The sequence below is a fragment of the Cherax quadricarinatus genome, chromosome 16 (genome assembly GCF_038502225.1).
Source record: "Cherax quadricarinatus isolate ZL_2023a chromosome 16, ASM3850222v1, whole genome shotgun sequence".
Taxonomy (NCBI): domain Eukaryota; kingdom Metazoa; phylum Arthropoda; class Malacostraca; order Decapoda; family Parastacidae; genus Cherax; species Cherax quadricarinatus.
The window spans coordinates 14,633,077-14,649,980 of NC_091307.1; the positions used below are offsets into that span (position 1 = coordinate 14,633,077).

At 38.9% G+C, this 16,904-nt stretch overlaps 1 protein-coding gene across 13 annotated transcripts in view; it reads right to left on the bottom strand.

The window, feature by feature from the left end:
* LOC128688939 (titin homolog) overlaps nucleotides 1-16,904 on the bottom strand; it is a 748,574-nt gene that overhangs the window by 673,285 nt on the left and 58,385 nt on the right. For all 13 annotated transcript variants that reach the window (XM_070085630.1, XM_070085629.1, XM_070085628.1 and 10 more), the window contains 2 exons: nucleotides 3,642-3,785; nucleotides 2,798-2,918 (listed from right to left, as the gene is read on the bottom strand). In XM_070085630.1, coding sequence (XP_069941731.1) covers nucleotides 2,798-2,918; nucleotides 3,642-3,785 — 265 coding nt within the window. The remainder of the gene's footprint in view (nucleotides 1-2,797; nucleotides 2,919-3,641; nucleotides 3,786-16,904) is intronic.

Consider the following 16,904-nt stretch of genomic DNA (forward strand, 5'->3'; position numbering starts at 1 on the left):
AGCCTTCTCCCTGAAAGCTGGCTGCCTTGGATCAAACGTGTAGCTCATGCTACACGCCAAGGTATTGGTCCAGTGTGGGTGGATTGGTAAAGCACTGCGTACCTCGTCCTAAGGTTCGTAGGTTCGAGTCTCCTTCAGCCAGAGATCAGTGTTTGTTTATATTTCGCATGCTCTCGCGAATTCCTTGCATGTATATATATATGTATATATATATGTATATATATATATGTATATATATATATATATATATATATACATATATATATATACATATATATATACATATATATATACATATATATATATACATATATATATATATATACATGTATATATATATATTTTTTTTTCAACAAGTTTGCCGTCTCCCACCGAGGCAGGGTGACCCAAAAAAGAAAGAAAATCCCCAAAAAGAAAATGCTTTCATCATTCAACACTTTCACCACACTCACACATAATCACTGTTTTTGCAGAGGTGCTCAGGATACAACAGTTTAGAAGCATATACGTATAAAGATACACAACATATCCCTCCAAACTGCCAATATCCCAAACCCCTCCTTTAAAGTGCAGGCATTGTACTTCCCATTTCCAGGACTCAAGTCCGACTATATGAAAATAACCGGTTTCCCTGAATCCCTTCACTAAATATTACCCTGCTCACACTCCAAGAGATCGTCAGGTCCCAAGTACAATTCGTCTCCATTCACTCCTATCTAACACGCTCATGCAAGCTTGCTGGAAGTCCAAGCCCCTTGCCCACAAAACCTCCTTTACCCCCTCTCTCCAGCCCTTTCGAGGATGACCCCTACCTCGCCTTCCTTCCCCTACAGATTTATATGCTTTCCATGTCATTCTACTTTTATCCATTCTCTCTAAATGACCAAACCACCTCAACAACCCCTCTTCTGCCCTCTGACTAATACTTTTATTAACGCCACACCTTTTCCTAATTTCCACACTCCGAATTTTCTGCATAATATTTACACCACACATTGCTCTTAGACAGGACATCTCCACTGCCTCCAACCGTCTCCTCGCTGCTGCATTTACCACCCAAGCTTCACACCCATATAAGAGTGTTGGTACTACTATACTTTCATACATTCCCTTCTTTGCCTCCATAGATAATGTTTTTTGACTCCACATATACCTCAACGCACCACTCACCTTTTTTCCCTCATCAATTCTATGATTAACCTCATCCTTCATAAATCCATCCGCCGACACGTCAACTCCCAAGTATCTGAAAACATTTACTTCTTCCATACTCCTCCCCAATTTGATATCCAATTTTTCTTTATCTAAATCATTTGATACCCTCATCACCTTACTCATTTTTATGTTCACTTTCAACTTTCTACCTTTACACACATTCCCAAACTCATCCGCTAGCCTTTGCAATTTTTCTTTAGAATCTCCCATAAGCACAGTATCATCAGCAAAAAGTAACTGTGTTAATTCCCATTTTGAATTTGATTCTCCATAATTTAATCCCACCCCTCTCCCGAACACCCTAGCATTTACTTCTTTTACAACCCCATCTATAAATATATTAAACAACCATGGTGACATTACACATCCCTGTCTAAGACGTACTTTTACCGGGAAGTAGTCTCCCTCTCTTCTACACACCCTAACCTGAGCCTCACTATCCTCATAAAAACTCTTTACAGCATTTAGTAACTTACCACCTATTCATATATATAAGCGTGCGTGAGCGTGTTACATAGGAGTGAATAGAGACGAATGGTACTTGGGACCTGACGATCTGTTGGAGTGTGAGCAGGGTAATATTTAGTGAAGGGATTCAGGGAAACCGGTTATTTTCATATAGTCGGACTTGAGTCCTGGAAATGGGAAGTACAATGCCTGCACTTTAAAGGAGGGGTTTGGGATATTGGCAGTTTGGAGGGATATGTTGTGTATCTTTATACGTATATGCTTCCAAACTGTTGTATTCTGAGCACCTCTGCAAAAACAGTGATTATGTGTGTGGTGAAAGTGTTGAATGATGATGAAAGCATTTTCTTTTTGGGGATTTTCTTTCTTTTTTGGGTCACCCTGCCTCGGTGGGAGACGGCCAACTTGTTGAATATATATATATATATATATATATATATATATATATATATATATATATATATATATATATATATATATAAATATATATATATATGTTGTGCCGAATAGGCAGAACTTGCGATCTTGGCTTAAATAGCAACGCTCATCTTGCCATATAGGACAAGTGAAAATTTGTGTATGCAATAATTTCGCCAAAATCATTCTGAACCTAACGAAAAAAATATATTTCACTGTGTTTGTTTAGTATTAAATTATTGTAAACAAATCTAAAATATATTTAGTTGGGTTAGGCTAAAATAAATTGTTTTTCTTATAATAAGGTTAGGTAAGTTTTCTAAGTTCTTTTTGGTGCAAAATTATAAATTTTTACATCAACATTAATGAAAAAAATATATCTTTAAACGTATAAGAGAAAATTTTAGAAAGGACTTAATTTTAAATGAGTTCTTGCTAATTGGCCAGTTTTACCTATTAGGCACGATATATATATCTATATATATATATATATATATATATATATATATATATATATATATATATATATATATATATATATATATATATGAGAGAGAGAGAGTGAGAGAGAGTGAGAGTGAGAGTGAGAGTGAGAGAGAGAGAGAGAGAGAGAGAGAGAGAGAGAGAGAGAGAGAGAGAGAGAGAGAGAGAGAGAGAGAGAGAGACAGACAGACAGACAGAGAGCACCAGCACCTACCTAAAGCGGTACTCTCGACCGCCGACGAGGTTAGCAACGGCGAACTCTGTTTCTTTGATGGGCACCAGGTTGACCCGCACCCACATCTCTCCCAGACCTTCACTCCGCTCCAGGATGTAACCTGCCATACATCACACTATTACCCACTTACAACACAGCAACTAGCATTAACACAGTAAATATTACAATCAAAACAACAGATGTGATCCGTAGCTCATCGGTAGCGTTTTTGGCTCACAACCGAACGACTCGGGTTCAGCTCCGGGATGTATGCATATTTCCTTACACTTATTGCCCTTTTCTACCTTGGAATAAATAGGTACATGGGTGTTAGCCTTTTGTTAAAGGTCACATTCTGAGGAAGAAGGTGATAGTATATCCTAGACAGATACGAGATTTTTAAATGAGCTGTAGTAAGAAAACAGCTCTCAGCCTGAAAAAATTAATAGTTAAATTAACATTTTACGTTCGAACAGAGCAATAAGGTAAATGAGTTAAAACAGAATGACTGAAATAATAATAATATTAATTGTACTCATATTAGCATTACTAAATGCGAATGTTAGAAGTAATAATAATTGTAGCAACTGCGGTAATGGTGGTAATAGTAAATGTAAGAAGACAGTGACGGACAGTGACTATCCGGTGAGCGTGGTGACTGAACTTCTACATGTAGAATTTGAGCGAAAGATGCAGGTAGTCAGTGTTGAGAAATAAAGGTGGACGAGTAGGGCAGAAACTTAAAGGTAAGCTTGGTCAGGCGAGTATAAGTCTGGCGAGGATTGACTTGTGATGGATGAGTACATTTGTGGTGGATGAGCACTGACTTGTGACGAAGACTGACCTGTGATGGGTGAGCCACCGTCAGTGTGGGGAGCGTCCCACCTGAGGAGGAGGGCATCGTTGGCCACCTTGATGTAGGCGAGTCTGCTGAGGGCGCTGCCCTCCCGGTCCACAGCCTGGGGCTTCCCGGGGGCGCTCGGCCGCTCTGAAACATGGCAAACGAAATAAGTCTGCACCATTGAAATGAGATATTAAAACCAGAGAACGAGTGATACTAAATAATCCACTGATAACTGTTCTAAATGTAGTAGCATTATCTGATGATAATGTTACAAGGGGTAATAAATTTAGCAGTTAGAGATGCGTTTCTCGCACAAGTATGACCACACAAGCAATCTGCAATTTTGTAATAATTTCTTTCAACAAGTTATTTCGAAAATTATCCATTAAACCATATAAACTAGCAATGTCTTACAACTAATTTTTTATATATCTGAACGTCAACTTAGGACGTGGGAGATTCATTGGGCCATGGAAAGGAATGTCCTAGTAGTCAAATGCTGAGCCAAAAACCAGGCTGAAATTCACACGCCAGTTTATACCAATTGAAGTGTCACCATTGTATCACGTGTTGTGAAACCTTGCCTTTAGATCCAATCATGTCGGAAAAATTTACAATGGCATGAATTTTAGCGTGGAGATTAACGACCGCATCTGTAGTACGTCTCGTTTACTCGTTTAATGTGAACGCTTCAGTTGTGGTGACTTGGGTAACCACTGACAGTGTTGCCGTGAGTCGCCTTGGTGCACCACGAAGCTAGTGTATAAATATCACAAGAGAGTATGAATGGCATAATTTACCCTACCTAAACCCTCCTGCCAAGCTCTCGTCGCTTTCCATGCCATATATAAATAGAAAGATGTGTCTCTTAGTGTATACACTGAAAGTTAAATAACTACTTCAAATATTAAAGGAGTCTTAAATGCTAGTGTATAGGTGAATTATAGCTCTAATTGTTCGCATGTAGTCGAGAGGCTTTAAACCTAACAAAGTAACTAGCTTATTGCCTTATATGTGTTCAACATCTGTCATCCCTTAACGACGGTTGCCACTGAAACCTAAATAAGATGTTCATATTACCTTTTTTCATATGTATATGTATACTGACAATGTAATCACTTTTGCAACACTAGAACATTGCTCAAGTGTTTTTATTTCAAGAATATCCTACATGCTATGTTAATCCTGAGACTCCTGACCCAGTTGGCTTTGGGAAATATCAAGACATATTTTTCTTTCCGGGTTTCAGCTTAGTAAGGTAGATTTTGGGGTTCTTGAAGTCTGGTCAAGTGTCATTGGGGTCACTTAGAAGTTAAAAATTTGCAGCCTATCTATCTTCACACTTTACGAAGTCCCTACCCCGCTGTCAGAAGTGCTCCACTCCTTCGTGTCATATGATTATTATTGGTTACTTATGGGTTTAAATAATTTTATTTAGGTTAAATGAAAACAACATATCTTAAAATATCCATCATTCAAATTTTTCCAAAATAAGTGAACGTTCAGAAATTTCCTTTAGTGTAATGCGTAACATTACTGTTTCAAGTGAATAAAAAAACATTTTACTGAGGCAACTTGCAACGTTGCCCTGTTTACCCATCCCCAGGCCACTATTACTGTCAAATAGTTTTTGAGGAAGAATCACATATAACACTGAGCATTCAAGTTATCACAGTAAATAGTGGTGGTGACATCAGGTAGAGCATTTATATTCGACCGAGTGCTTTAGCAAGGCGAAACCTTACAGCAACCTATTATACAAGACGCTGGTCACCTCCACTGACGTAGACACATTTAAGCCCGAGTACTTGCTGAAATGTTATATGCGCCACATACTGATAAAAGGGTACTTATGCTATTAGATGTAAATTTTTTTGATGAAATATGTGAACTTTAAAATGCATAAATTATCATTAAAAAATCAAGGCGCTGATAATGTGGCAGCTGAGCAAGAGAAAGTGTCACTGAATTGTAAATTTTCGAGGCCCGAATCATGTTTCAAATTACAGTCGTTGTTTTACAACGTTCATTATATAACCTACACGGATTTAGCGCATCCCGTAAATATAATTACATCAGAGATCGAGCTTTCATATGGAAAGCGTAGTCTTGTCATATATAGCAGCAACGATAGAGCAAATAAAGCCATTTTATTTTTACAACGCTTCGAGACTTTCTGTTCACATCTTCAGGTCTTCAAACAGACAAGTACGTACAGAATTGAAAAAAATAAGCAATTTCTTAAAAAATATATTTAATTATTTAAACTTCTGTAATTTTCAATTTATTTTTTTTTCTTGTAAACCTGAAGATGAGGATAAATGATTTCAAGAAATGATTTCAAGGAAAATTTTTTTTTTTTATATATTTTATTGAAAACTCAGGTACAAAATAGTTATGGGTGCATAAAATAATATGTCAACGAGATACCAGGCACTAACTAGATTATTATATCAATAAAAAATAAAATCAAAACACAGGAAAATATAAACACTACAAATAAACAATGTGACAAAAACAAGCACACAGAATTACACACATACACAAGCAATCACGTATTATACAACGTGATACTTCATCTGGCATATTACTAGGCGTGGCTTCCGCCTGCCAACACACAACGTATCCAAGACTTAATCTAAGAACTCAGGTGCCTTAAAGAGCACAACAATACGTTAATTTGGGCGACTACCACGGGGTTATTATCATGGACTAAGAATAGGCATTACAGTTCAAAGGTGGATCAGGATGACGCTACTATTCACAACAATAAAAATATCTAATATAACAAAACGAAAATACACTGATATTTGACATCTCAATAAAACACAAATGCCAGCAGCTGTAAGTGAACTTATACACTGACAAGATGCACACATTGAAAAATACTGCCAAAAAAATGGTTTTGTTTATAATTATTATTACATTTAAGATGAAAGGTTGGAACATATATGCATCAATTCGGTGCTGGTACCTCCACGATGTTCATGATACAGATTATTATTACCTTAGCAATCATATCCGTAGTCATATTACATTCATATGGCAGCGCTAAACCCGTAATGGTTATACAGTGCCTGGAGACTGGGAAATAATTAAGTTTAATCCAAGGATAGTGTAACTCCAATTTCTTGGATCAAACGTGATTACCCCCTGTATGACCCCCTACGGGTCATATATGCGTAATATAATATGCATTTTATTTTAAAGGCATATGTTAAATATTAACGAAAATACAAATATAAAACATGCTTTTTAGAAAAAAGAAACGGAAGCAATGAACTATTATTACCTATCACACTTCAAAATTTAAGACAACCTAAATATAATACTGAAACTGAGTACTTGCTATAAATGTAATGAAAAAATACACGACGAATTTATGCTGCTTCAGGTATGTTCAGCCACAGCTTTTGGAAGTCTCTTATTATTCACGTTTCAGTATATATTAATATATATACTAAATATATTGAAAGTTTAATCTGTTATTGTAGATCAAGCTGTATTTTCATCCAAACTTACCATACATTCTTTTACCTAAACAACGTTACCTACAAGCATGTATTTTTCTTTTTCAAATTATCAAAGGCAGTAAATTAATCGGATAATAAAAAGTGCTCGTTCACGCATTAACTAGAAGTGACTTTCGGAAAAAATCGGAGGAATTTAGCGAGAATGCTAATAGTTCCTAAGACATTGGTCAGTTCCTAATTGGTGTGTTGGCATGGTGGTGTGAACTCTGCCCCCTCCCCCCCCCATCACTAGCCCTCCTGCCCTTCTATCACAAAAAGCGCAATTTAGAGCTAAGGACCCATGGTAAGCGTGATAATGGTCTTCGAGAGGGACTCGCAAATCTACCCCAGTGCCAAGTTTCGTGATATATAAATGCTATTTTGCATTAGTATTAGTTTTATATTAATAAAGAAGTGCCAAACCCGTTCGGGTCATACAACGCTCGTTATTGTAATATTAAGCAAACCAAAACACATTTAAAATTAGATTCTCATTGACGTGTAAATTAAAAATAAAATTTATATTTTTATTTAAAAAAATTCGACATTTTAAATTAAACAAACTGCTATTGCCAACATTAACTACTAAGAGCAACAAAGTTTTTTTTGTTAGAACGCAGTTTACATCATCTTCAAAGCTTCAGGTGATTTGGACACTCACAGGAGCAAAATCCTGCCATTATCAGAGAGAGACGAGAAAAGACAGCGTGTAAAAACTAATGGTCTATCACCTTTCTGTTGTGTAGCGTAGTTACTTATAACAGTGAATCATAAACAAGCTCTTGAATCAACCTTGTCCCAAGAAGACAAAGGGAACACTACTACAGTAAATAAGACTGGTATAAACTACAAGCTCCTGGCACCACCAACTTGTGGGAACGACGCAACAGCATGTAACTGGTACAAACTGCTGATTACTGGCACCACCTGTTTGTGGGAACGACGCCATGTAAAATTTGGTACATATTTGTCAATAAAGATACAAAAAGCCAGAGAAGAAAGTCGACAATGAACAAGCTTAGAGAAAAATAAAGTTGTGAAAACGTAACTTACAGTGCTTGGAAAGGATATATACTCACATAAAAGAAAGAACAAGAGGCATTATTCAGCAGTTAGCATAATAAAGTCGATATACATGTATCTAAAAAGCACCCAAAATTATCAGTGCACACTCTTCAATGGCTAATTGCAGAAAAAAAAAAGCTTACAAATGGACACCAGAAAAAAAAATCACAGACAATACTGAATGAGTGCTGTAGTTCAGTGTGTTGCTGTTGGTGCGTCACTTGCAAAAATAACAAATTTTAAATAGTTTAAGTGTGACACTTGTTGTTTGTTTACTATACTTGAGAAATCACCCTCTGGCACTAAATAATAATCTGAAAGGATTATCAAATTATTAGACAAAGTTAATACACTACAGTCAATGGCGCAAACTAATCCACATAGCTACAATAAAGTATAAATTAAAAATTCTTTATGAGGGATATAACTGAAGCATGCTGCTCGGCAGAACTCGGGCCTTATTTAATACTTTACGATACGTACAAGCCATCTATCTACCTCACGAACTGTTATTTCTTGTGCAAATTGTTATTTTGGGAGATATTAGAAAAAATAATACTCTTGTTTTGGCTCGAATGCTGCGTCATGGCCAATCAACTGTTAGCAATGAATTAGTCGACGTTCCTGGCCAATCACAGCGAAAGTAAATGACATGCCATTTCCAGCAAGTCTGGTCCTGCTACGTTAGATTATATCAGTATATTTTTTCCAAATGCACAACAAAACTATTTCCGTGACCAAAGTCGCTTACAACTGGACGTTTCAAATTATAATTTATCACCAAAATACGCCGAGGAACATTCAGTTATTAAAAGAATAATGCACACTTTGTACTATCATAAGAATTACTGCTTTCATAGAAATGGGAGGTACACTAATATAGTTACTTGGGCTCACTAGAATTTTTCCTCTTACTCAGTACTGAAGAGGAAACGATAATTTTTCAATGAATTTTTTTGTTGTTGCAAACCATGTTATATTTATCACGCTTTCTCGTAAACAATTAAATTTATCACAGTACAGTGAATCTTGTAACAAGAAACTACATAAAAAGAATTATTTCTGGACCAGATTAGACTAAGTAAATGCAAGCTAAACATTTATATTACAAGTTATGGTACAAATTACTTATGAACATTCTTAGTAATCAACAGACTATTGCTCAGCAATCATATAATAAATTATTTACTCCAGTAAGTCAATAATTAAAACGAACAAGCATGGATGACACATTTAACGTCGCTGGAGTAAAATTCAGATAAAAATCGCGAGAAACTAGACTCAAGGAGCAGAGTTGGATGGTGCTATGGTTCCACTGCACTTCACTCCCGTACCCAAGTGTCATGGAGTTCTCGAGAAGAATTTATGGACACGGACTTAATCTCTCGAGCCCAATGTGGTTGGTTACTCACACACTCCAAATGTCTTCCAAGTGCTAAATAAACACTTGGGCTCTGAGTGTGGGGAGAAATACAAGTAAGGCGAGTCGAGACTGACATGTGTTTGGCTCCTGAACTCTCAGGTACAACACTCAGGTGCCCGGCTCCTCAATATCTGGATAAAACACTCGGGTGTTTGACTCCTTAACACCCCCTGATGTGCAACATTCAGGTGTCTAGCTCCTTAACCCTTCCCTAGAGTACAACACTTAGGTACCTGGCTTCTCAACACCCAGGTATAACACTCAGGTGTCCGGCTCCTTATCACCCCGGATACACCATGAATAATATAATAATTCCTGTTAAGCGCTAAGCTCATGTGGGTCATTCAGCGCAAGACGGTGGTGGAGGCTTGATCCTCCGTCTGCTGAGCGCGAGACAGATGCGCTTCCTATCTGTACTAACCTACCCCTCAAGGAAGGTTCCTTAATGTTGGTGAGGGGCTCTTGATTCAGGGAATTGGATCTGTGCTCCAGTTCCCCGAATTAAGCCTGAATGCCTTCCACATCCCCCCCCAGGCGCTGTATAATCCTCCGGGTTTAGCGCTTCTCCCTTGATTATAATAATAATAATGTACTAACCTAGCTCCAATACACTATGAAGGTGCCTGGCTTCTTAGCCCCCGGGTACCACACTGCAAATCTGGCTCCTCGACACTAAGCATACAGTGAAAATGCCTGGCTCCTCAGCATCCGGATACACCATGCAAGTGAAGGCTAGACATCGAGGAAGAGGGTTTGGGAAATGTTTATATGTTGATTTGAAACACGTTTAGATTTTCTGTTAAATTATTCCAGAACAATCTGTGTAAAGAAGTTTAAACCTCTCTCAGAACTGATCGTGGATGACTAAAGCAAGTCCTTATGTTGAACAACGAAGACAGAAATATGACCTCAGCATTTGCTGAAAAGAAACTATGATTCTCTGATTGAAAAGTAAGATAATCAGACATGGTATAGTTAGGGGAGCTATGTACAACCGATACCCCTAATTAAAGAGGAAATTTAATTATACTGAACCAATGAATATAATAGCCTGATGACTCAGGAGAGGCGAGTGTCTGGCACAACCTTTTCGTAAAAGGGAGAAAACAGGTCATATTGAGAAAAAGAGGATAGGTCAGCGGAAGTACTTTTAAATACAAGAGCTTCAGTGAGGAAAGGATAATAAGGGGAAAAAGACAAAAAGACAGTTAAAACAAGGTTCACCTGCTTTTCAAAATGAGGAATGTTGAGCAATCCATAAAAGAGTTAAGGCCAAGGGAGGAGCTTTTACTAGCTTCTGTTGGGGACAACCTTCGAATAACAGCGATCAATACTTCACACGGAAACTTAGATGCTGACTATAATAATACACATAAGAACATAAGAAGGAACACTGCAACAGGCCTACTGACCCATGCGGAACAGGTCCATGTCCTCCCCCCCGGATTAGCCCAATGACCCACCCAGTCTGGTCACCTCCACTCAAGGAAGGAGCACGGCACCAGACCCAGCAGCACAAGCTAGTCAGGTTCAACTCACACCCACCCACACCCACTCATGTATTTATCTAACCTATTTTTAAAAGTACACAACGTTTTAGCCTGAATAACTGTACTCGGGAGTTTGTTCCACTCATCCACAAATCTATTACCAAACCAGTGCTTTCCTATATCCTTCCTAAATCTGAATTTTTCCAACTTGAAACCATTGTTGCGAGTCCTGTCTTGGCTGGAAATTTTCAGCACGCTATTTACATCCCCTTTATTTATTCCTGTTTTCCATTTATACACCTCTATCATATCCCCCCTAATTCTACGTCTTTCGAGAGAGTGCAGATTCAGGGCCTTCAGTCTATCCTCATAGGGAAGATTTCTACGAAAGGGAAGGTGACAAGGAAAAGGAAAACAGTTGTATGTGGAGGAGACGACCACTGGCAGCAATTCATGCATATATGAAGTACGAATCAAAAACTGTACAAAGTAGCCAAGATAAGTTAAATCCGACATTCAAGCTGAATCAGGATAGTACGTATAAAATATCACAAAAATTTATTAGTCAATTTTCACCAGCATTACATTCCAAAAGTGAAAATATAGCTCAGATCATCCACAAGGAAGGAATCACAGTGACTGTCTAGACATTTGGTATCTTAAAGCAAGCGTGATTCAGAATACAACAAGTACTACTAAATTAAACCGGGTCAAATTACTTCTCCGGTCACTGACCCCTCAAAGAAAAAGTATTTTGAGAATCGCCAGCAGGTGGAACTAAAGGTTGTTGTCCAACAGTTCTTGTTTTTTTGCTCGCTCGCTCTCCTTTGTTTCTCTCTTTCATAAGCCATTCGAAACTACATGGAAGAAGATGGGCAAGACAAACAGCCTCGGATTTGGAAGTAAAGGGTTATCTTTCGTGAAGAACTGTCTACCTAGTGTACTGTATTATCTAGGTGTCAAAGATAGAAAATTAGAAAGCTTTCTCTTCATCCTCCGCATGAAATCGAGGCAAGGGGAGAATCTACTACACTATACTGGAAAAATGACTGTATGGCGCTCACGCGCGCCATGTCCCCACACGTTATCCAATAAAGTGGTCTTCTAGTTTGAACAATGGGACGACAGTTAATGTTCGCTAGAGGTTCATTTAATGCCTATGTGACCTCTCAAGGAGTCCAGGACTATTATTACGCTTTCTGCCTGATGTGGATGTGTAGTAATGTTGGTTCTAACTTCCTTTTTGCCGCCCATTCTTTCTCGCATTATCCCTCTGCTTCTCTTCTTACTCATTCATTCCTGGTTCTTTTGCTCGTGTGTTTATTTTCTGCCTGAGAACTGACAGTATTTAGTTACATTAAAAATCTCACAGATGTGCTGACTGAGAAGTGACAGCTATTTTTGCCATGTGATGACAAACATGATTATGTATGAAGCGCTAAAACCATATGGGTTATACAATGCCTGGGAAATGAAAGACAATCAGATTATGATCTACAGTTCGAGTAACTTCAATTTCTTTCATCAAGAGCCTTACTCCGGTATGAAGACATCCCTTTTAAAAATTCGTAAACAAGAGGTGGTCGTCGAAAGGCAGTAAACAAGAGGTACCCGTCAGAAGGCTGTGAGCAAAAGGAGAAGAGTCGAAAAGCGCTGAACTAGAGATGCTGGTTGCAAGGTGTTGAATAAGAAGCGCTGGTTGAAAAGCAAACAAGCGGAGCTGGTCGGAAGACAATAAAAGAGACGATGGCAGGGAGATAGCCAACAAGAGATGCTGGCAATGGGATAGTAAACAAGAATCAGCCGTGCTATAAATAACAGTAAAGCCAAACCTGCCTTATCGTCACTCCGAAGGCAACAAAGACCCAAACAAAAATTAACATTTATGTTAATGCTGCTACACAAGTGCCTTACACATGCTGCATCACAAGGCAGTGTTTATATCTATTACACATTACAGGAAAAAAAGACTGTTTAATGCAAGTACTTGGATCAAAGTGCAACAAAGGTCTCCCAATATGACAGCACAAAGCACTCGTTACATCGGCATTTTGCTATATACCGCAATGCATAGCAAACGTTTTCATTGTGAAGGTTGGGAGGTATTGTCGATAGGTATTATGACACTAGGTGAAGAACACACCTTTAATATAGGATTCATTTCGCTCTGGGAAGAGTTTCATCAAATCATGTCTTGAAGAAGTTCTATCCAAAGCGAAACTGTCTTTCCATGACAACTAAAATCTATGGTCACGGTAGGTCGCGCTACCTGTCCTGCAGCTGTGTCGGGAAATTAATGTAAAGTGTTATAGTGCAACATGGCTTTTGTTGTGTTTCAGAATCAGGGTTCAAGGTGTTGGAGGAGGAGGTTCTATTTCTCAAGAAGGAAAATAAGTAACTGAAAATTCGCTTGGATAAATATAATAATGAATGTGAGGTGGTTGGGGTTAATAAAGGAAACACGTTACCAGCAACGAGGATAAAGTTGGTAGCAGTAACAAGTGGTTTCTAGTAAAGGAAGAAACATTAAACTGAGGAAGGTTTAAAGAGCAGATTTGAAGGTAGGAAATCACTTTCCTGTTCTCCAGGATGAATGTGCTTCAAAGGTCAATGAGGATAAAAGTGCCATCAACTCCACTGCTTTTAAATAAAGGCAAGAATATCCTCGTGGTCGACGGCCTAAAAGTTAGTTATATGAATCGTGACTTCTGCAACTGGGACAGGAGGGCAAGACAGAGGGTGTGCTTCCCTCCACCCAGTGTTGGTGACATAGTCAACAGGTTGGATATGTCAGGAAATGAGAACAAGCCCATAGTGTACCTCAGTGGTGCTAAAGGAAAATGATACTGGGAAGGGCAGGAGACAAGAGCTACTAGTGAATGAGGTAGAGGGCACCTACAGATCTAATTCGATCCAAGGGAGGGATCCCGAGCATATGTAGCATTGTGCCCTGAAAAGTTGACAATAAATGCATGTCAAGGGCAATTAGTGTCAACTGCTGACTGCAAAAAAGAAGTTTATAATCACATTCATTGACAACTCGGACCATTTCTATGGGAAATATATGTATGAAAGGGATGGGGTACGTCTCTGGGGCAGCAGTGGTAGCGTTAGCCAACTTTGTCGAAGAGTCCATGGCTGAGTTATCTAGGATAGATGAAGGGTATGGGTGAGTATGTGGGAAACAAGTGGACTGCAACATGGAGATGAAATCAACAAAGACTGCCAAGATACATCAGAAAACTGTTCAAGACATGACTGTTTAGCATACAATTACGAATAAAGGAAAGGAATTGGTCAACATAGAGACAGTGAAGGGCAGCGAGTGACTAACTCCCTTAAGGTCTATACTAACAGTACGAGCGCTAGTGGTGTGGTGATACCAACCAACAAGTTGTGGGTAAAAGACACTTATGCACTGATCAAGACATTAATTAAGGAAACTTTTCACCCCAGGTGGCGAGGATCACTTCAATATTTTCCATTACGATGCTACACAAAATGATCACTGCACCATTTCTGTGAGGTGCATTTTTTTAATTCCTCGTGTAGCAACGTACAAACTTTGAGCAACTGTTTTCCTACGCTACTCCACAAACAATTAAATCTACGCCTTGAGTGTTTTCTACCTAGTACGACAATGCTGCCAAGTGCTCATGTTGGAGAGGGAGGAGGCTATTTAGTTTGAGTTTATTAACGATGGTGAAGACAGAACTACCTTCATATATACCTTGTATACTGTATTTTAATGAGAAAATTGTATGTGTCCTTACTCAGAGAGTTTCACCCTTCAGAGGAAAGTACTGGCTTGGCAATAGAGATATGGATGAGTGGAACAAACTCCTTGGTAGTGTCACTGAGGCAAGAATTTTGGGTACCATTAAACGTGTGCTTGATCGGGTGCAAGTTGGACCTGTCCAACATGAGTCAGTAGGCCTGCTGCACTGTTTCTTTGCATACAAGAACAGAGGAACGAAAGAACACTGCGGCAAGCATACTGGCCCAAGCTAGCAGGCACGTCTAACACCCACAATGTCTATTTTCTTCGCTATTATTGGCTTTATATCTAGCTTGGTGAAAGTTCATGATCTAGTTAACCTAAAAAGAGTTTAGATTAAATTGGATATAAACTAAGGTAAAAATAAAAATTATTGAAAAATACGAGGCTTGAGTGAGAAAATAAATCAATATGAGAGTTAATGCAGACATAGTCAGCAGATCACCTTTGTTGAGAGAACAGTCTAGGAGAGAGAGAATGAATTTAAACTGTATGCAATTTTTTTAATTTTGCACCAAGATTATCTTCCTCTGTGATCTTATTTTGTGAACGATACACGCGAGTTTAACTATTTTATAATATAAAATTAATTTGCAACACAATTATGTAAAAAAAGAACGTAATTTAATACAGCAAAATCATACTCAACATATCTTACGTTAACATCACTGAGACACTAACTGCGAGATGCTGAGTGATTTTTCCAGATGTAATGCAATACGATAAAACACTCCACAAGTTCTGGGTTGAAATTGAGACACATGTGCAACATCTGGGTATCTTTATTGTAGACGTTTCGCCATCCAGTGGCTTTATCAATACAAATTCCAGGACATAACTTGAAGACAGGAAAACTATGTACAGAAGATGAGGTAATCAGTCCCTCAACCTAGAAGTAGGTGCGAAGAGCACCACAGTCGCGGTGCTCTTCAAGTTATGTCCTGGAATTTGTACTGATAAAGCCATTGGATGGCGAAACGTCTACAATAAAGATACCCAGATGTTGCACAGGTGTCTCAAATTCATCTTGTCGGTATTGTATACCATTCTTGTACAAGTTCTGGGTTAGAAGAAAAAAACATACTGTACATACTGCTACATACACGGCGCGCATAACTGAGATAAAACACCTCAATTACTGGGAGCGCTTGAAGTTCCTCAACCTTTACTCCCTGGAACGCAGGCGGGAGATATACTTGACTACATACACGTGGAAAATCCTAGAGGGACTAGTACCGAACTTGCACAAGAAAATCACTCACTACGAAAGACTCAGCAGACGATGCAACATTAAAAAGCAGGCGTGTCACTAGCACGTTAAGAGACAACACAATAAGTGTCAGGGGCCCAAGACTGTTCAACTGCCTCCCAGCATACATAAGGGGGATTACCAATAGACCTTTGGCTGTCTTCAAACAGGCACTGGACAAGCACCTAAAGTCGGTACCTGACCAGCCGGGCTGTGGCTCGTACACTGCAATGCGTGCAGCCAGCAGTAACAGCCTGGTTGATCAGGCTCTGATCCACCATGAGGCCTGGTCACAGACTAGGCCGCGGGGGCGTTGACCCCCCGGAATTCTCTCCAGGTAAACTCCAAGTAAACATATTTCCCAGCGAGTATCAACAGTTCAGCATTCTTAACACGAATATTCAACACTAATAACCTACCTCTTAACATGTTGGTGAGTTGCACTGGTGGTGTCACAAGCGTACTGAGTGGACGACGGAACGGAACTAATCATTGAAGAGCATAAAAATATCGGACAGTGTTATGGCAAGGCAATTATGGTGAAGTTCACCTAATTTCTACTTACCTTGTTTCGATAACCCACAGACATCAATATTACTGCTGTCATGCAAGCTTGCGGTCTGGTCAATGTCTACTACTTAACACTTCATCAACTTCCGCCTTGTACCTATCGCTGTACCAGCCGCTGCCGCACCACCTCCTCACCATTACTGCCCACTACCTACCTGCCACTACCATCTTGTTCA